This window comes from Aureobasidium subglaciale (assembly GCF_000721755.1).
Source record: "Aureobasidium subglaciale EXF-2481 unplaced genomic scaffold scaffold_9, whole genome shotgun sequence".
NCBI classification, from domain to species: Eukaryota; Fungi; Ascomycota; class Dothideomycetes; order Dothideales; family Saccotheciaceae; genus Aureobasidium; species Aureobasidium subglaciale.
Window position 1 is genome coordinate 707,019 of NW_013566986.1, and position 20,052 is coordinate 727,070.

General features: G+C 51.0%; 7 protein-coding genes across 7 annotated transcripts; 4 read left to right on the forward strand and 3 right to left on the reverse strand.

Moving 5' to 3' along the window:
• Positions 1-78: 78 nt before the first annotated feature.
• Positions 79-1,985, forward strand: AUEXF2481DRAFT_4793 (uncharacterized protein; the record flags this gene model as incomplete). Its single annotated transcript, XM_013488647.1, has 2 exons — positions 79-231; positions 285-1,985. 2 exons carry the CDS (start codon positions 79-81, stop codon positions 1,983-1,985), a joined length of 1,854 nt encoding a protein of 617 aa, XP_013344101.1.
• A 275-nt stretch (positions 1,986-2,260) lies between these two features.
• On the reverse strand, positions 2,261-3,981 carry AUEXF2481DRAFT_29258 (uncharacterized protein; the record flags this gene model as incomplete). The annotated part of the gene is made up of 5 exons (XM_013488720.1): positions 2,261-2,472; positions 2,533-2,571; positions 2,641-3,299; positions 3,356-3,811; positions 3,863-3,981. 5 exons carry the CDS (start codon positions 3,979-3,981, stop codon positions 2,261-2,263), a joined length of 1,485 nt encoding a protein of 494 aa, XP_013344174.1.
• Positions 3,982-4,945: 964 nt separating this feature from the next.
• AUEXF2481DRAFT_107934 (uncharacterized protein) lies at positions 4,946-7,316 on the forward strand. Its single transcript, XM_013488916.1, has 2 exons — positions 4,946-5,332; positions 5,385-7,316. Exons 1-2 carry the CDS (start codon positions 5,140-5,142, stop codon positions 6,860-6,862), a joined length of 1,671 nt encoding a protein of 556 aa, XP_013344370.1. The 5' UTR covers positions 4,946-5,139; the 3' UTR covers positions 6,863-7,316.
• A 1-nt stretch (position 7,317) lies between these two features.
• Positions 7,318-9,393, reverse strand: AUEXF2481DRAFT_4796 (laccase-like multicopper oxidase; the record flags this gene model as incomplete). The annotated part of the gene is made up of 3 exons (XM_013488648.1): positions 7,318-7,489; positions 7,540-7,692; positions 7,748-9,393. The coding sequence occupies 3 exons, from the start codon at positions 9,391-9,393 to the stop codon at positions 7,318-7,320; spliced, it is 1,971 nt and encodes a 656-aa protein (XP_013344102.1).
• A 2,898-nt stretch (positions 9,394-12,291) lies between these two features.
• Positions 12,292-13,684, forward strand: AUEXF2481DRAFT_29261 (uncharacterized protein; the record flags this gene model as incomplete). The annotated part of the gene is made up of 4 exons (XM_013488721.1): positions 12,292-12,816; positions 12,875-13,255; positions 13,327-13,387; positions 13,446-13,684. The coding sequence occupies 4 exons, from the start codon at positions 12,292-12,294 to the stop codon at positions 13,682-13,684; spliced, it is 1,206 nt and encodes a 401-aa protein (XP_013344175.1).
• A 956-nt stretch (positions 13,685-14,640) lies between these two features.
• Positions 14,641-17,852, reverse strand: AUEXF2481DRAFT_693324 (uncharacterized protein). The gene is made up of 3 exons (XM_013488917.1): positions 17,437-17,852; positions 14,872-17,374; positions 14,641-14,811 (listed from the first exon to the last, which is right to left on the reverse strand). Exons 1-3 carry the CDS (start codon positions 17,700-17,702, stop codon positions 14,779-14,781), a joined length of 2,802 nt encoding a protein of 933 aa, XP_013344371.1. The 5' UTR covers positions 17,703-17,852; the 3' UTR covers positions 14,641-14,778.
• A 288-nt stretch (positions 17,853-18,140) lies between these two features.
• AUEXF2481DRAFT_693336 (uncharacterized protein) lies at positions 18,141-19,868 on the forward strand. Its single transcript, XM_013488918.1, has 3 exons — positions 18,141-18,279; positions 18,329-18,494; positions 18,557-19,868. The coding sequence occupies exons 1-3, from the start codon at positions 18,242-18,244 to the stop codon at positions 19,718-19,720; spliced, it is 1,368 nt and encodes a 455-aa protein (XP_013344372.1). The 5' UTR covers positions 18,141-18,241; the 3' UTR covers positions 19,721-19,868.
• Positions 19,869-20,052: the final 184 nt, after the last annotated feature.

The window sequence follows — 20,052 nt, forward strand, 5'->3', positions numbered from 1 at the left end:
GAAGCAACAAGCTGGAAACAGGAAGCAGGTCGGCAAAGGCTGGACAAAGCGGCCAACACACACGCCTTCCTGCCACACATGCCAACCCTCAAGCGCCATCGCGACGAGACGAGCGACGAAGGTGCCAGGAAGAAGCTGAAAGCCGAACAAGTCGATCAAACTCCCACAATCCTGCCGATCATGGATCTGACGACTGAGGAAACGCCCGCCGCCCCATCACAAGAGCGACAAGTAAGACCATCCAAACCTCGACTCACTGACGATGCTAATACTGTCCCACCCAGACGCTCGAGATACTACGGAACGACTTTGACGACCTGCGCCAACTCGTCACCTGCAAAATCTGCGAACGCCTATTGTACGAGCCCTACGTCATCTCGTGCGGCCACACGTATTGCTACAGCTGCCTATGCCAATGGTTCACCACCAGCAAGAAGAAGACATGTCCCAACTGCCGCGAAGTCATCACCCGTCCGCCCGCTCCGTCCTATGTCATCAAGGAAATGACAAACGTCTTTATGCGCCGCCATGACCTCCTCCCCGACGGCGAGACCATCGAACAACACGAGCAATGGAAGTTTGAAGAGGCCGACATCGTGCGCAGAGACAAGAGCGACGACCACCCACGCACCGGCGGCCTTTTCAAAGGCTTCTTCCGTCCGCGCCGTGCCAAGGTCCTGCCCATCCACGACCCCGACGACCACGTCGACAGATGTCCCGAATGTCATCACGAGGTTGAAGATGGTCGTTGTGAAAATTGCGGAATCTACATGGACAGCTGGAGCGATACCGACACCGACGTCAGTCTCTCCAGCATGTCAAACTCTTTGGACGTAGAGGACATACCCGACGACTTTGAAGACGAAGACCATGACGCTAGTGCCGTCTTTGGTGAATTCGACATTGACTTTGACCCCGAGGCTGCTCAGTGGATGCAAGAGGACCAAGTGAGACAACTCATGGCCCACGGCCGTCATTGGAGACCGGGCCGTTTACCAAATGGTGCTCGAGTTGAGCAAAATGCAACAGGCACCCGTCTCATCTTTGGCGCAAGAGACGAAGAGATGGGCGATAACTTGGACGAGCTAAGTGATGAGGAGGACGACGATGAAGATGACGAGACTGGTTCCCTCGACGAGTTCCTGGATGATAGAGACATCAACGACATAACCGCCCACACCATCAGCTCGCAGACCGCCGCAGATAACACGCCAGCCAGACACCGAAGCCGTCATCGTCGTGTCATAGACTCCTCGGATGGTGCTGAAGCCATCGCTACAGATTCCGACAGCTCGCGTTCGGACTCGGACTCTGATGGCGTGCGTCACAACCCACAGTTTCGTCGTCCCAGAGCCTCTATTTCACTTATCTCGGATGATGAAGACGAGCCAGTCGAGGGAGATTCTCGACAGTCTATCAACATCGGGGATGAAGATGAACAATCCGATGATGACGAAGAAGAGAGAATGGTCCCGAGACCTCGCAGACAGGTCATAGACGATGATGACGACAGTGACGACGAACCCAGAGTAATCTCATCACGTTACCGAGGACCTGCGGCTCGCAGATCAGGTCGACCAATACTGGCACGTAGACAGCAGCGACCAATCCCTATCATCGACAGTGATGACGAAAGCGACGACTCCTCTGCAACAGAAGAAATGTTCACGCGCACCACCGATCCAATCTCGAACAACCGCAACGGCATGGGAAGAAATGGACCCAGACCGACAACTGCGGCGTCACTCTCATCAGACTCTGACAGTTCAGAAGATGAAGATATCGAGCCTGACGATTACAGCATCGATGGTCATGATGCCAACGACATGGATGATGTAGTGCAAGGAGTGCAAGGAGCAGACTTTTCACCCATGCAGAGTGAAGATGAAGATGAAGGAAATCAACAGGCCATGAACTATTTCAACGTCTATGGCGATGGAGACGATGGTAGTGATGTTGATGACGAGGATGACGATGTGTACTAGAGATACCCCTGGGTAAAGCATTGGCGTTGCATAATTGAAGCATTTTGTATTTGCATTCTATCTTTTCTCATTAAATTTACCTTGTGCAAATCATGAATGTGTCTGAAGTCTCAAGTCTCAAGTCGAGACAGCTGGCGACCGCATGATTGCTTTCTTTCGGTGCGCGCTAGACCACACCTGCCCATGGTAATATCGAAAAATACGACCACAAGTGGTGAAAAACAAAATTATGTTTCGATCCATAGAGTACGAATCCTGGCGTCCCATGATTTGAACTACAGATCCCAAGTCACTCTCATTCCCTCGACCCCATCCTTCTCCTCCAGAGTACCATTTTGTTGCTTCTTCTTCTCCGCTCTACGATTCAAAACACGATATTGCGTATTTGCAAACAAGTTTGCAGCAATAGAGACCGAGATCAAACAGACAATTGCCGTCCACCCCTTTTTATAATGTGGAGCATCCTCGGCTTGGAAAAGTTGACCGCCTAAAGAACGTTAGTCATGAGTTCAGTAGTCTCTGAGAGAGAGGAATGGGACTGGCTTACCGATGATACCCCCGAGATTGGCGGCTGAGACAAACATAGCTAACACACATATTCAGCTTTGATGATATGAAATAAGCAGAGGGGACAGAGGGAGAGGGGTGAGCATACCCATAGTGATAGACCTCTCAGCAGGCGACCTCGCATTCGTAGAAAGCCAACTTCCATTCACCGGATGCCAAATCGTACTCGAAGCCATCGCCAACACCAACATGGCATACTTTGCCTCCTTTTGCTTCGAATCCGCCAGTATCAAGCTCCCTAAACAGAAGCCCCACCACATAAGCAAGCCTCCCAGATTGACATGGCCTCTGCGATTCGTCTTGTCGGAAAGATAGCCAGAAGCATAGTTGAGAAATATTTGAATCCAAGGGCCCACGGAAACCATGGCAGTAGCTTTCAATCTATCGTAGCCGAAATTCTTGACCAGAGAGGGGGCGTAGGAACTCATCGTCGTGGCGGGGGCGATGCCGCAGAGACTTATGAGTACGTGGGGGTATATTTTCCAGTTGCCGAGTACACTTAGCAGCTCTTTTTTGGAGATTGAATGTGACTTTTTCTCTTTACTTGGGTCGTCGAGGAGGACGCGTTGACGGAGGATGTATTCTTCGCGCTCGGTAAAGTAGCGGTAGCCAAATACAGTGCTAGGGTTTTGGGGGCCGAGGGGGATACAGAGGAGGAAGATGGCGCCGCAGAGGATGGTGAAGATGCCTTCGATGAGGAACATCCAGCGCCATCCCGCTAGACCTGCTATGCCACGCATGTGAAGGCTGATACAAGTCAGTGCTGGATGACAGTGGAGGACGGACAAGAGATGGCTACTCACATGCCATATGCCAATAGCCCAGTACATGCACTAGCAAAATTGTTGCCAAAGAAATAGATGGCGAAGCGCTTACTTGTTTCCTCCTTTTTGTAGTAGAGACTCAGAGTGTAGAGTCCACCAGGAATAAATCCTGCTTCGCAAAGTCCCAGCAACAGTCTCGTTGACAAAAAGGCACCTAGTCCATGTTGGAAAGCCTGGAAAGTGGCTACCAAGCCCCAAGCAAAGATTTGACTAGAGATCCAGATACGAGGACCAAAGCGGTAGAGCAAGAGGTTACTGGGAATTTCGAGTATCACAATACCAGCGGACAGCAGTTGTTGACCTATATTGTATTGGTACTGCGTGATACCTGCATCTTTGAGGAAGTTGTCGTTCAGGGCGCTTCCGATGTTTCCTCTGTCTAGTTGAAGAGCAAAGAAGACCATAGTCAATAGTGGTAGGACGGTAAAGTCAAGTCTGCTTATAGGTCAGCGAATACTATAATGAACCGAAACAGGCATTGCCTACTTTCTGACGAGTTTCTTCTCTTCTTCGGGTGTCCAGTCCACAGTCCCACGAGAGTCATCCTCGCTTTTCGATGTAGTGCTGCCAGCAGAGATGGCGACCTGCTCTGGGTATTTCTCCATGATCTAGAGCTTTAGAGTCAATCGGACAGAAGCAAGTGAGTGTTGCGAAAAGACCAGGGAAGTGGAAACGAGAGAATGAGGAAAGAAGATAGTGCAAGGCAGTGTTTGATAGTGGATATCAACTGTCTGTGCCGATCAACTTATATCGACAGCGAAGATCGATTCAGCTCTCGATTTTTTCTGGTACCAATCCCTATAGTGGATTGCACCGGGGGCAAAGTATTGTACCCGAGGGTTGATCCGTCAGATAAGAACGGCATGAGCATCGGCACTCGACACGAGCTCGAGGGAGACCCTGTTCAACTGCTCTCGAGTAAAAGGTTCTGGCGACCAACGAGACAACATGAGTTCAGCTTCGATATATAGCATATGCTTCCTCTAGCACGCAAGTCCACCCAAAGATGGTGCATATATTGATCCATTTGCTGAATTGTGTTCACCCTGAGAGATGCTCTGCTTGTTCTGGTCTGTCCAACAATGATATTATCGCTAGGATGATGTGATTGAGGCAGGGTATGGCAAGATCAGCATGTGTCTCCAGATTTTGAAAACTCTCCTTGTTGATTGGCCATAATGGTGGTCAAAGTATTCGTTCTATGATCGCACACATGTGGTTGGTGTGAAGGATTCTGATGCTGATGATGCCATTTTAGCGTCCAAAGTCGTGATGTCTGAAAGATAGGCAGTTGTCGTGGACCTGTTGCTACCACCATTGCGATTTCGATAACAATGTAACGAGTCAAGGTCCAAGACTCCCTTCAATGGATAAGGCGAATGCTTCCTGATAAATTCGATGCAAACAGTATGTGATGCAGGTGAAGGAGGTCGAGAGCAGCTAGTCGCACTCGGCCTGCCCCAGTTCTACCCCACACTGCGCGATTTCCTGTTTGGGTAAAGCTCGTCACGTCTTCCTTGTTTCGCGTTCGTAAGTCGACAACGACGACAGCGCGCTCAGCCTCAACTTGGGAAATGATACGCTGGGTGGAGCATACTCCTTGAGCACGCTGGTAAGATCGTAAGCCGCGCAACGACCGATCGTCGGATGCCGGACACTTGAGTACGGCAGTCGCCAAAGGATGCCCTATGCCCTAGAGAAAGGCATTATTGTAGGTCGTCTCCTTAGCTTCGTGCCTTCCACTCCCCACTCAGTCATTCAAAATGTCTCGTCCAAATTTCCTCGTCATTGTCGCAGACGATCTTGGTTTCTCGGACATAGGTGCGTTTGGCAGTGAAATCAAGACACCGAACATCGACAGATTGGCTTTCGATGGAGGCTTGCGATTCACAGACTTCCATGCAGCAGCAGCATGCTCACCTACCAGATCCATGCTTCTCAGTGGCACTGACAACCGTAAGCAATATGAATTTGAGGCACGGTTGGGCATATGCTGATAGACATGCAGACATCGCTGGCATCGGAGCTATGGAGGAAAATTTGCAAGAGTTCCAGAAGGGCAAGCCTGGCTACGAAGGATATCTCAACGATCGTGTAGCTCCTCTATCCGAAGTTCTGCAAGACCACGGATACAAGACTTACATGTCGGGAAAATGGCATCTGGGATTATCACCCGACCGATGGCCTGTCAAGCGCGGTTTCAATCGGTCATACTCGTTGTTACCAGGTGCGGCCAACCACTACGGCTATGAGCCGCAAATTGAGCAAGGAGATAATCAACCCGGTATCCTCAAAAGTACGCCAGTCTTCTATATTGAAGATGACAAGGCAATTGCTCCTTCGGATCTTGGCGAGGGCTTTTACTCGACCGATAGATTTGGCGACAAAATGATCAAATATCTCCAGAATCACAAGGAGAACGATGGTGATAAACCCTTCTTCGCGTACTTGGCTTTCTCGGCACCTCATTGGCCTTTGCAAGCGCCAGAGGCGGACGTTGACGCTTATCGTGGTGTTTACGATCATGGACCTGAGCATCTTCGAGATCAACGACTAGCCAGTCTGAAAAAGCTTGGACTGGTTCCTGAACATGCGATCCCACATCCAGCTGTCGCACCACCAACAGGAAGAACAATGTCTCAGCCTTGGGACACATTGACAGAAGACGAGAAGAAGACGTCGTCTAGAACAATGGAGGTCTTTGCCGGTATGGTACAGAGGATGGACTATCAGATCGGAAAGGTGATAGAACAGCTAGAGAAGACTGGTGATCTAGACAACACGCTGATTCTCTTCATGTCTGACAATGGAGCTGAGGGTATGCTGATGGAAGCTTTGCCTCTCATTACTGGCGACATCTTTGCTCACGTTGCGAAATACTATGACAACAGTCTAGACAACATCGGCCGAGGAAACTCGTATGTTTGGTATGGTCCTCATTGGGCGAACTCTTCAACAGCACCATCGAGACTGTACAAAGGTTTTTCGTCCGAAGGAGGCATCCGTGTTCCGTTCATCCTTCGCTATCCTGCTCTGACTGCTCAAAAGTCACAGGATACCAACATTGAGCATTCTTTCGCTACTGTGATGGACATTTATCCGACCCTGCTTGATTTGGCAGAGGCAAAGCACCCTGGAAAAACTTACAAGGGTCACGAAGTTGCACCAGTCCGCGGGCAATCATGGGTACCATATCTCTCTTCTGCCACCAACGAGATTCACAGCGAGAATGCCGCAGTGGGTTGGGAGCTCTTTGGAAGACTTGCCGTGAGAAAAGGCATTTGGAAAGCGACATACATCCCTGCCCCGTATGGCCCAGAGAAGTGGGAGTTGTTCGACTTGAAGGCCGATCCTGGAGAGCTCAACGATATTTCAGAAAACAACAAAGAAAAGCTTGCTGAACTTCTCAGCGATTGGCAGGATTATGTCGCGGAGGTCGGAGTGGTTGGACAGGCACCTGAATATGGTACACTAGTATTAGACTGATCAAGATTAGAACATGTCACTTTCTAGTCGGACAGAACAAACGCGGTAGAAGAGCCTGTGACCGTAGCGGACAGGTAGAAGCGACGAGGCACAAAGACTCGATGCAAAGATCGACAAACCCTTGCAGCGTACGCTACAGAGCCAAGAGTGGAAGTGATCTATACTTGGCGAAACATACAATGGAAGTGAGAGCGCAATGCCAAGATCTATGTTAACACGATCTATACCTATCATTCATCACGGCAGTATGAGCAACAACCTCAAAGTAGAAGGGATGGGTAAACGAAATAGTATTCGACCATAGCTGGTCGTATGTAACAGAACGTCCCGTCATCTTAGACGACACTCCTATATCAAAAAGCCGCGTTGCTCGATAAGAAAGAAATTCGGTGATGCAAATCGATCGTCTTGACCCTTCTTTTCTCTCCACATCTATAAGAAATAGGTCGAATGGATTAAAGACCACTGTCGATCTGTGGCCATGCCATGTTCTTGGAGTAAGATCTCCAGCTGTCACACTGGGAGTTGAATGTGGCCTGATCAGGCATGCTGATCGCGTTCTTAGCCTCGATAAACTGAACACCGAGACCCTCAGAGATGTGCCACGCGATGTGGCAGTGCATGAGCCTATACACAATTAGCGCTTTGTCTTCCACGATCAACACATTGTTGCATACCAAGCTCCAGGATTGTTCGCTGGGAAGGCGATAAGGAGCCAGCCGAGACCAGGAAGAATGGATGTGTCGCGACGAGGAGGATTGGCGAAGTTCAGGACGGCGGTACTAGAATCAAACACACCGGCTCCTGAGCCGAGGACAAAGAAATCGTGTCTGTAGAGCATCAGTAAGGAAACATCGTACAAGCCCGATACAACGTCATGCTCACCCGTGCAAATGGATAGGGTGGGGAAGCGGTGGGTTCTGCTGCCCCATCTGGATGAGCCAGTAAGTCCATTGACCCTCATTAGGGATCTCGATGACTGCATATGGATCGGGATAGCTGGTGTTGCCTTCGAAGACATATTGAAGTGTCGGTTTATCCCAGTTGACCATCATAGCTGTAGTGTCCAAGTGCCAAAGCGCGAAGTTCTGTCCGTTGGTAGTGAGGCCGGGTGCGACACCAGTCGAAAGAGTCTTAACCTGGGCGTTGTACTGAGTCTGATCAACAGCCTGAGTCCAGTAAGGAACGGTATTGAGCTCTGTGCAACCATTTCCAGCGGGTTGTTCGTTGCTATCAGTAGGTTCGGTGACAGTTTGGCCCTCATAGGTGAAGAGAGCACGACCGCCCTTTTTGTTTCCACTGAAGCAGTCAGTAGCGGCCTCGGCACGGAAGAAGTAGTTTCCAGGTGTTTGATTGGCGGTGAATACTACATCGTACCGTTGGCCGACAGCAAGCAGGAGCCAATTTTGCCCAGTTATGGGCTTGATAGGAATGAAGTCGGCTGACATGACTGTAAAGCTATGACCATCGAGCTTAACCCATAGCGCGTTGTCGACAGAGGTGTTGATCAAGCGCAGACGATGTTTCTTGCCTTTGGTAAGCCTCATTTGGGAGTAAGACCCAGTAATGGTACCGGTGATGTTGTTCTTTCCTTTACCATTAACAAGGATGTTATCACCAGGTGGTGGTGGTGCATTTGCCTGAAGGTTGTGAAGAGTTATTTCGTTGACGTTGTTTGCAAGATCATAATAAAAGTCGGTCATTGGCAAAGTTCCGAGGTCGATGTCATAATTAGAGCTGGCAGGACCGTTGATTACAATCTGGCCTACAACACCCATACCATACTGTGACGAGTAATGGCTGTGATACCAAGAAGTACCAAATTGGGTTGCTTGGAAAGTGTAGACTCTGCTCTGTCCTGGAGCAATAGGGCATTCCGTAATACCGCCTACGCCATCAGCACCCACGCTACCGAGCTGTCTGATACCGTGCCAATGGAGACTGGTACCGTTGTTCTGGAGAGAGTTCTTGACGGTGACCTGGATCATGTCGCCCCAATCGGCGGTGATCGTAGGACCAGGCATGGAGTTGTTGATCAAGTAGCATTCCAGATCTTTCTGGCCATCGGGATTACATGTGGTGTTGGTAATCTCAAGAGTGTAATATTTAGTGTTACCCGTGGTAGGGTGCTTCAAGTCAAAATCAGTCTTGATGCTGTAGCCATTGCTCCAACATTGACGAGAGTTTGGTCCGTTGGTACAAGCAGCATCAGCCACCAAGGATGTGGATGAGGATGAGGATACACTGCTGGCAGATGAGACTGGGGTACTGCTAGAGACCGAGACCACGGTAGTAGACGAGGCCTTCGACAGTGCTGATGATGACGATGATGACACTATGGCGGCCTTTACCGCTGCTGATGTCGAGGTCGCCTTGGATGCTGACGAGGTCTTGCTGGTAGACGTCGCACGACGAATCATTTTGCCCATACGATCAGCTCCCCACAGATAGCGGTCCTCAGGTACCGCATCAGCCAATGAGACCGAGGCGAATGCCAAGAGGCAGAGGCCAGTGAGCTTTTGGAAGTGCATGGCTGTAAGTCAGAGCCGGGTTTATGTATAGAGACACTTGCGACCAGACCAAAAGGAGAAAGGTACGAGAACGATTGAGGTAGTTTGAGAAGTTTCAACGAGTGATGAAGGATAATCCGAGTTGACCAGATGGTTCGAGGCTCGTATATATATTGGCTTGACCCTGCACACCCACACAATGCTCTCCACACGGAGGCGAACAGGTTAACCCGCAAAGCTCTAGACCAAGACTGATCATGACTAGGCTAGCAGAACTGAATATTGCATATCAGCTCGTTGCTCACATTGGCCGTGAAAACCACGACCTCACCCGGTGAGCAAGGACATGAGCTATACTGGACATCCCGGTGGCGCTAGCTTGAGACCCGAAGATCTTAGTCGGCTTAAGCAAGGATCAAACAGGGTTGCAGGTCTCGGAAGATTTTGGCTTTGTATCCTGGCCCATATTGATTGTGGTGTTGACATTTGGGCAGGGCAGAAGACGGCATGGAAGCGAAGCGGCTCCTTTCCCAGAACGAACATGGTGAGTCGACTTTCTGTCCGTGAGGCTCGCAGCTGCCATGTACATGCGTATGCGGCAAGGAGATGTGCAGGATGAATTCGTAGTTGGGTCGCGTAGTCAGGCCGGAAGGAGCGACACATTCATGATGTGTGGTGAGACGAGAGTCGTGTGAGCCAATGGGAGATTTCATAGCAAAACCCGATCTGACGCGCGGGGAGGTTTTTGGCAACATCTAAGCTTTCGCATGATGCAGAGTAAGCACGTACTCATGTACACACAAGTCGCATGCCTGCGTCGGACTCGGCTTTGGGGGAGGCGTCGCATCCTCATCGTACAGTGACTTGATGCCAACACCATGGAATGCCAAATATATTGTGCGTGTAAAGCAGCATCTATTTAGCGGATTGCATTGGCTTGAAGAGATCGCGTCCACAATAACATATTGTGCATTGGCTTCAATGTCGTGGAACCAAAAGTCGTCTATAGTCAGCGGTTCTATGTGTATACAGAGACGTAGGGCTGAGAGCCTCATTTGCAAAGTCACACGGAGAATACCTCAATCGGCCGTTGCCTTCAGATATACTGCATTGATCTCCTCGTACTGTAGCTGCCGTAAATAGCATCCAGGTCAGTACCTGTCAGCATGCCTTTACAAGGCACGTACATCCTTCGTTGGGTAGGGTGTCAATAGTTCGTGCAGCACGTTCGGAGGATGAGTGCCTTGCCTTGACTTCGGTCTCGGCTGATGACTGAGGTGTTGAACTCTTCAGCTTCTCTCGTTCCGCGATGGAGGCAGACCGAAGAATTGTCACTGATGATGGCATGACCCGAGGTGAGCCATGTGTGGCCCAAGCTCGTGGCATGCGGGGATCAACTTGGCATGATGCACAAAACCGTGCGTGAACGTCGTTTCCTGCCAACAAGACTCTCCGGCTCGAGTTGCGAGTGTCGGACTTGGAGATACCTAGTGGAGACCTCACGTCTGTTTGTCTTTGGGGCTGGAAAGATCTCGCCAGAAACTTCCGTGGTTTCGTGGCTTGCTGGCGTCTTGCTGGCGTCTTGCTGGCGGCTAAGTTCGTCAAGCGGGACCTCATCATCGATTTAGACACGAGCAAGTACAGTATCCGAAGCGCAGCTTTCAGGGCGCGTTGTTTTCCTGGCTCCTCATTGTAGGTGCCGATCATGCTCTATTTTGCTCCAGACGATCTCGACCTCATATCTGGCATATTTCTATAGCTGATGGTCCCTTTAAACGTCCTCACCACGGGCTGCTGCGCTATAGCTTCACTATCTACACGCGAGCAATCAACGAGTTCGCTCAATTCTCCATTCGCAGCTGTTCACAGAGCAAAAGTCTAAATCTGGATCCCCCCAATCCGGCAAGATGATGTAGGTTTTCTATCGCTCGATCAGATTCCATCCCCTAAGCAGCCTTGCGGTGCAGCGAGAGCGCAGAGCTGTGTTACCTATCCCACTTTGGTCACGTCTCAAGCCCTCCGGTTGTAGAGCCGCATCACGAGAAATGTCCGCTTCTGCACGCACCTCTCAGGTCTCAAATCACCCAAGGTCCGGAGCCCCCACACGAAGTCCGGCTTCTGCACACGTCAAACCAACATTTGCTATCCCGAGCCCTACTATGCATCGATATCGAATGCCAACGAATCCATGTCATTGAGCATACTCCACACATGTGGGAACTTTGAAGATCGCTTCACCGCATACGAGTGTCAGCTCAACGTCCAGGAACGGATCTTGGCTAACGTGGCCAACGCCTTGGATCAAAAGAGACAGAGCAGCTCGGATGCCAGGGCCCGTGAACAAAGGCCTATCGAGTCTCTCCATGCAAGGCTCTACTGCCGGAAAAGCCTCTCCACCACAAACGTCCATTGTGCGATGCCGCCTTTCAATAGACACGCGTAACCTACCAACAATCCTGGCATCGTCTTCTTCCAGTCTGGTTGAGAGAATCGATCATGGTATTCATTCCTCGGGGGAAGTGCTGCAGTAAGTCTATGCGCCGTCTTTAGTGCACTTTCCAGACCAATATGGATCTCATTCAAATCTCGCTTAGCGAATCGCGCTCGGGTCTTCCTGCTCTACCCATGTCAGGATCCAAGAACACAGGTCCGATCTTGCTTGCTATACCGCTTCCCGAAGAGGCCATGAACGATAGCGTGATACGGAGACCGTCGTCGGGCATTCTCTAACAAGCTAGCAGAAGCGAGATCTTACATGATCCATGGCACGGTGAGTCCGTCTCAGCTTGTCCACCCAGGAGGATGAAGATTTAGATTAATAGATGCTCCGACCCCAACCTGATCAGCATCCACCGCTTCATCTGCCTCTCGTTTACTCCCATCCTTAATATCGTTGACTTTGTGCGACGTTACTTCGACATGTCTATTCTCAGACTCAGTGGCTTCTTGGCTACTGCTCTTCTGGGCTCTCGTTCGCTCGCACAGTCATGTGATTCATATGGTATCGACTTCCAGAGCAACGGAAACTACTTTCAAAATATCAGCTCACCGGACGCTTTCACCTTCGCCTCGCTCTTCGAGGGTTGTGGCAATGATGTTGCAAACAACATTCTCGTCGACCCCAATGGCGATGAATATCAATGCACAGATACACCTCTCCAACCTGATGATGTCACGCAGCTATCGACTTGTCCCATGGACAAGAATCAACTCTGGTCTGGCGATTGGTCAGTCTTGATCATCTCAAACAACGGAGATGCCGATCCTATTGCATATGAGCGTGATTTCTACCTCACTGTTGGCATTCCCTCCACGATAACATACACACCCACGGTGACCATCTTCAAAACCACAACGCCGGTTGTCTTGATCACTGCAACATCGACCATCATTTCAACAACCACACTGCTAGCAAAGACCACGAGTGTTGCATCCGTGACTAAGGTAAGCTTAGCTGATCTGATACTTTTCTGTGTCAACCCCAGCTAACATCATGCAAAAGTCTCCTACTGTGACCATCACACCTGCCAGTGCCACAGTCGTGGTGACAAAGACAGCAACTCTCCAGACGACTGCCTACACTTTGAAGCCAGTCGCAATCACCAAGACAAAGACCGCCACTTGCTCCATACCTACTACTGCACAACACCCTGACCCCACTGCCACAATCACACCCAGCTTGGTCACTGCAGCGGCTCTATCTACGGATACTACTGCTTCTTCCACCGCAGCTGCCAGATTCCGTCGTGGTCTGTTCGATCGCGCTGTGCCACTTGACCGTGCAGCTAGAATTGCCGAGCGTAAGGCTAGAAGAGAAGCGAACGACAAGATCCAGAAACGTGCTCCTGATACTGCAACCACTACCGTGACAGAGCTCAACACTGTAAGTTTCATCCACTAAAAACCTGTCTTGGAGAAACATTGCAAGACAAGAAACTAATGATATTCATCCAGGCCTTGTACATTACTTCCACTTCCGTATCCACCGATGTCGCAACCACCATCACCTCAACTTGTAAGTCGTTTCCAGTCTTTCCTCTTCCCCTTGGAAAAGTAACTAATTGTCTCCTCAGCCGTCGCAACTGCCACCTCTACCGTAACACCCCCAGTCGTCACAGTAAAGAGCGGCACCACCACCCTATCTGTGGTGACCGTCATGCTCAAACAGTCCACCACGACAAAGACTGTCATGACCGTCTCAACCACCACCGTCAAGACCATAACTTCTTCACCCACGGTTACAGTGACGATCACTAGCACTAATGCTAGAAGTGCTGTTGCTTGTACTGCAAAGGGTGGGCAGATGAACTAAAGCAATTGCTTATCCGAACCTTACCTTTTCTTCCAATGTGTGGGTGGATTTTCGTGTTTTCTCTATGAGCCACAAGGCGGAGCTTTTTGTACCTGGATTGGATAGAGACTTAAGTAAATCAGGGTTGTACAGAACCATCACTGCTTTTTCTAGACACTTCTCATGACCAGATTTTCCCAACTTGTTCTCTTCCTCGTCGCAAGCCTTGAAAGCTTTTGTCTCTAAAACATCGAGTCTGGAGATTCTTTTTAGAAACGGTCATGATATTGCAGAAATCGCATCAAACACATCTTCACGATTTCCAAGACACGACGTCAAAAGAGACCTACATGCATACTTCCCTCTTCCCTGCCTATCAGGTCCCCTCCAACCTCGATCCCTTTTTCCGAAAAACTCAAACCTTTTCCTACAAGAACCCTGACATGAGTCAAGAAGCAGGCCACACAAAAAAAGGCACAAGTCTATCCATAAAGTCACAAAAGTCACACCAAAAGAGAACAAAACAAAGACAAAAAAAGCTGACATGTACAAAGATACACAGATACACAGATACTTATAAGGAACAGTTCGGCGCTGAAAAGACAGTCGGAAAAGTAGTAGTTACTTGGATACATCTCTGCATCGGACATTTGGGGGGGAGGAAGAGGTATACAAGTAGACAAGTAGATGTGTATTTTTCCCGTAAAAACTCTCTTTTTTTCTTGCCGAGTGCCTCTTTCCAAGTTTAGATTGTTTGCATGGAGGCTCTTCATTCAATATTTCGGTGTATCGAAGGTGAGATTTATCCGAGACCGTGGTGCTGTGATGGATGGTTTAGACAATACCTCAAGTTAATGTATCACGGCAACCACTTCCAGACCTCTTACCACGCTGAATCACAAAAGGTCAATTTGTCGCAGAGGTGGAACAGATGTGAAACAGAAAGGAGATAGGGCTTATTTGGAGAGCCCTTTTGAAACCATGTCTGATCTAAGCAAGGAAAACTCCAATGTCCATGCCACAGAAGACGATAAAGTCAAAGGTATCGAAGAAAAGACGCCATCCTGCCATACTCCTTGCCATGCTCTTTGATCATATAGCAAATTCACTCATCCTCAATGGTTACGCTGGAGACTTTGCTGTTTGGCCTAGAGAAGAGTCATGTTAGTATCAAGGTCTTTGTGTTTTGGCGGCGAGAGTATGCTTACCTTCATCATTTCGATTCTAGCCTTCAGGTTTTGTGTCACCTCTGCAGCACGTCTCCAACTTTCAACGCCACCAGTTGCGCCTTCACCGCTTTGCGCCCTCGACACTGACAATCGTTGCATACCAGAGTCGAGACCCAGACCTGCACCATGGCTCTGCTCCAAGTTACTGCCAGGTCTACTACCGCTGGTGCTGCGCTGTAAACCAGATCTCGCGGGGCTAGCACGACCGCTGCTGGAGTGATCCATCGAAGTTGCATTGGAGCTTCTGAATCCGCTGACAGGGCTTGTGATGCGCTCCAGTCCTGCTGCTGCTGCGTCGTAGTGCTCCTTTGTCTCGCCGCTAGGCTCCCGTGATTGTGAGGATGAGTAGGACATGCCGCCAGTTTGGCGTCCGAATTGAGATCGAGGTGGGCCCATGCCGCCCATAGGTGTATCGTAGTTTCTCATACCGTTTGTGCTTTCAGAGTAGCCATTGTTATGCATCTGTACGTCGTGGTTGTTGTCACGCTCAACACGACCGAGACGAGCCACTTCACGTTTCAGTCTGTCGACTTCGCGAGCAAGACCGGCCGCACGCTCCTCGGCGGCTTCAGCATCACTGCGCGCTCGTACCAATTGTGTCTCCTTTGCTTTGATGCCCAGCACATCACGAGTGTGGTCTTCGATGAGTTGCGCATTCTGGTTTTGTAGTTCGTGAATCTGACTGTTGAGCCTCATCTTGTCCGTTCGGAGTTCACTATTTTGAGAACGGAGATATTCGGCTTCTGAACGTAGATCCGATAGTTCTGATCTTTCCGCCAAGCTCAATACTGATGGAGCCGCCTGTGGAGGGGGGGCATATTCTTGAGGTGGCTCATTTGTGCTTTGGCTGAACGAGTTAGTCGGCTTGCCTAATGGTCTGGCTGCAAGACTACGAGGTGCTGCAAGACCCGAGCGCGGTGCTGGAGCTGGCGTGGGCGGGTCCTCGTCCATCATGTCCACATCTTCAACAGGAGCTCTCCTCGGTGAAGCAGCCGGTGGAGCCAAGCCAGGTTTTCTCAACATCTTTGATCCAGGAGCTGCGAGGCCCGACTTGAGGCCAGGCTTGACTCCGGGTCGGCTTGTTGGGCGAGCAGCCAACGGTGCTGCAGCGGACTCCTCCGGTGTAGCAGGTCTGACGGGCGCCGGGGCAGCCTTCTTGACACCAGGTGCGGGTCTTCTTCCAGGAGCGGCCTTCTTTACGGGAGCCGCTGCTGGCTTGGGTGGAGGAGCAGCCTTGGGCTTCCATACCACCTTGACTTCCGCGTTGTCGCGATATTCCATGATCTTGTTCTTCTTGATGTCGTCAATGCCGTCGAGGTGAGGAAGCATGTTGCGGTCGGTCATAATCTTCCACAAGGTACCAAGAATCTCAGCGGCAGCTTCTCTAGGTGGGGCTTGGGAGTCGGCTAGCAGAGTTTTGGCAGCGTCTGACATGGGCTTGAGCTCAGCAGGCGGAGGCACCTCTCTGAGATTCTTCAAGCAGCGTACAAGGACACGAGCAGATTCGAGTTTGACTTGAGGAGTCTTGTGCTTGAAAGCTTCGAGCATTTCTTCAAGATTGTCGGTCAGACCTGTGGCAGACACGACGGCATCACAAGCGGCAGCAAGAGCGTCAGTAACGGACTGCTTCTTCTCCTTGAGACGCTCGAGCATGGGCGACATGATTGTGGAACGGTATCTTGAGAAGCTCTTCTTCAGACCCTTTGCGAGCACTTCGACACAGTTTGCAGCGGCTGTCACGCAAGCCACGTTGGCGTCCTTCATACTCTTTGCAAGGCCACGGATGACATCGTCGAATGGGCCCTCTTGAATAGCAGGTTGATTGGCGGCGGTGAAGAGTTCCTCGAGCGCCTCTTTACGGTCCTTCCACTTTGATGAATTGAGACGGTCGCTGAAGTCTGCAGGCACCTTTGACATGACATCGACCGCCATAAATTCTGGCTCCAGATCAATCGCATCTTCTTCCTCCTCTTCAGCATCTTCAGCCGGAGCCTCTCCTGCCTCCTCGATAGCCTCTTGTGCAGCTTGTTGAGATCTGAGAAGTCTCTCCTGTGTTGGCTTGTCGTCCTTGACCTTTTCGAACAGCTTCTCCAAGTCCGATTGTTGGACAGGCTTGAGCTCACCCCAGAACAGGGGCTTCATGGCATCCTTCAGCCATCGGTAGAGTTCGACAGTAAGGTTCTGTGCTTCGGCGCGTACGTTCTTGTCTGCATGACCGTAGACTTTGGGTAGGAGCTTGATGATGGGTTTCGGTTCGACAGTCTTGCATCCGTAGGCGTGGTAGATGGCAGTGAGAGATTGGAGGGCAGCGACGATGATCTTGGGCGTCTTTGCAGAAAGGAGGGGAATGAGCTCTTCGATGACGGGGTCGGCGATGTCAAGTTCGACGTAAAGAAGGAGGGCCTCGATGGCAGCGGCTTTCGCGGCTGGGCGACCGGTCACACCCTTCTCGACGATGGGCTGAATTGTAGAATTGCGCGTGCTGGATTTGATATGTTAGCTGGGCGGCCAAGGTAGCAGAGCTAGCAAGAGGGTGTAGCGCACCGAGTGCAGCCAGGTTTGCCGGCGATTTCGAGAAAGGCATTCAGCGCATTGAGACCTTCGGCTTGAGCAGCAACGTTTGCATCTGCGACAGCGCCCTTCCAGATGTTGGAGTCTGCGACAAAGTCCTTGACCAGAGGGTCGCTTGGTTGTGCAGTCTTGAATTCGGTCGTCGCAGTCTCGTAGGCCTCCTTGCGCACCTTCCAGTTCTTGTGTACGAAGCGGTCGGCCAAGGGCAGCTTGCTGAAATCTTCTTGTTCTTCGGCCATGTTGGCGGAGATGGGTTATGTTTGGTCCAAGGATGGGTCGTGGGTCCAGAGGAAGAATAGTCGACGACGGAATGCGGGATCCGATGGAGAAGTGACGACAGCTATGGTCGCTCCGTCTTCTCTTGGTGGTTTTCAATGATTCGGAAAGGGCGTAACAGCAGACGAAGTTGTTGGTCCCGTCATGGAGTGTGGATGCGACTATGGAAGAATATTGCAGTCTGACGGCCTGACAACAACAACAAACAGTCTCGCAAAGCCGCAAGCCAAATCCCAGATCCCCGTCTGACGGCATCGGGCAGCATGCGACAACTGGACAGACTCGGCCACTCAGCAGCATCGTGCCTTCCCTATTGTCTCGTTCTGCCAGCAGCTCGAATCCGAAACCTGCAATTTCCCCTGTCTTGTTTGTTCACGGCCCCTTCACCGCCGCGCTTGACAGCTCCTGCTCTTGCTCCTGCTCCTGCCAAACTCCAGCGAGCCCCGCCAACGCACCTGCTACCAGCCACTGCTCGAAAGAGTTGTTATGCGCAACCGCCACAATGTCCAATCTCTTGACTCAGCGACAGGCTGAAGAACTGTCCGTCTCCTGCGACCTTCCCCTAAGCTGTTGGCTGATGTGCTGATAGCCACAAGTCACTGATTGCCTACCTCACCGCCGCCGGCTTGACAAACACTGCTCAATCTCTCCGCGACGAGCTCGACATTGGCGACGCTTTCGACGATGCTACGCGAAAGAAGTACGAGGGTCTCCTCGAAAAGAAGTGGACTAGTGTTGTCCGATTGCAAAAGAAGGTGAGCCACAATGCCTCTGTCACAACGCGTCTTGTTTGCCCAGCCCGCTCATGCTCCGACAGATAATGGACCTGGAGTCGCGCAACACGACTCTGCAGACCGAGCTCGACACCGCCACCCCTACCTCCCTGTCGCGTCGCAATCAGGATCCGGCCACATGGCTACCACGATCTCCCGCGCGCCATACTCTCCAATCCCATCGTCAACCCGTCACATGCGTCGCCTTCCATCCCGTCTTCTCGTCACTGGCTTCAGGATCAGAGGATGCCACCATCAAGATCTGGGATTGGGAGCTTGGTGAGCTCGAAAGGACAATAAAAGGTCACACCAAGGGTGTTCTCGACATCGACTACGGCGGTCCGCGCGGAGGCACCCTTCTGGCCAGCTGTAGTTCCGACCTGACCATCAAGCTGTGGGATCCAAGCGACGAATACAAAAACATCCGCACTCTACCCGGTCATGATCATAGTGTGTCGGCGGTACGCTTCATACCTTCGGGTGCTGCTGGCGCGCCAACAAGTGGAAACCTTTTGGCCAGTGCTAGTAGAGACAAGACCATTAGGATCTGGGACGTCACCACCGGATACTGCGTCAAGACTATTCGTGGACACGCTGATTGGGTCCGCGATGTTGCACCAAGCTTCGACGGACGTTGGCTTCTCTCTGTCGGAAACGACCAGACTGCACGCCTGTGGGACACACAGTCGGGCGATGCTAAGGTCACTTTTGTTGGTCACGAACACGTAATCGAGTGTTGCACATTTGCTCCAGCGGCTGCATATCCGCACCTTGCGTCCATGGCAGGCCTCAAGAAGGCTCCGCCAGCCACCAGCTCCGCCGAATTCGTTGCCACAGCTGGGCGCGACAAGCTCATCAAGCTGTGGGATGCTCGAGGCACATTGATCAAAACACTTGTTGGCCACGACAACTGGGTGAGAGCTTTGCTGTTCCACCCTGGAGGAAAGTACCTCCTCAGTTGCGCCGACGACAAAACGATACGCTGCTGGGACTTGTCGCAAGAAGGCAAATGTGTCAAGACCATCGAAGATGCCCACGGACACTTCGTTAGCAGTATGCGGTGGGCACCAGGCCAGATCAAAGATGCTGTTGCTGCCAACGGTGATGCCAACGGCTCGAAACCAGGCGACGAGGCAGCGAAGATCAGCATCCGTTGCGTTATTGCTACAGGCAGCGTCGACCTCAATGTTCGGGTCTTCGCATCATAGACTCCATTCAAGTCTCCGTCAAGAACAGGTGTATGGCGTTATCATTTGCGGGTGCTACAACAGAGGAGTTTCAAAGGTGGTGTTTCTTCTGTACATGGCATTTTTCCTTCTGGCTCTCACAGCAATCAGCATGGACAGGGCGTATCTTTGCTTTCCCAACTACAAAACACCCAACCACCTCAATCTTCCTCTTCTTCGTTAACATACCCTTTTTGCTTGGGGAGGCTGGCTTTAGAGTAAAGCATAGATATTCATTCAGTCGTACCTACGAAAACATCTCAACCGCATCAATTCATCACACTTGCCTCGTAAAGCCACTACACCAGCCACTT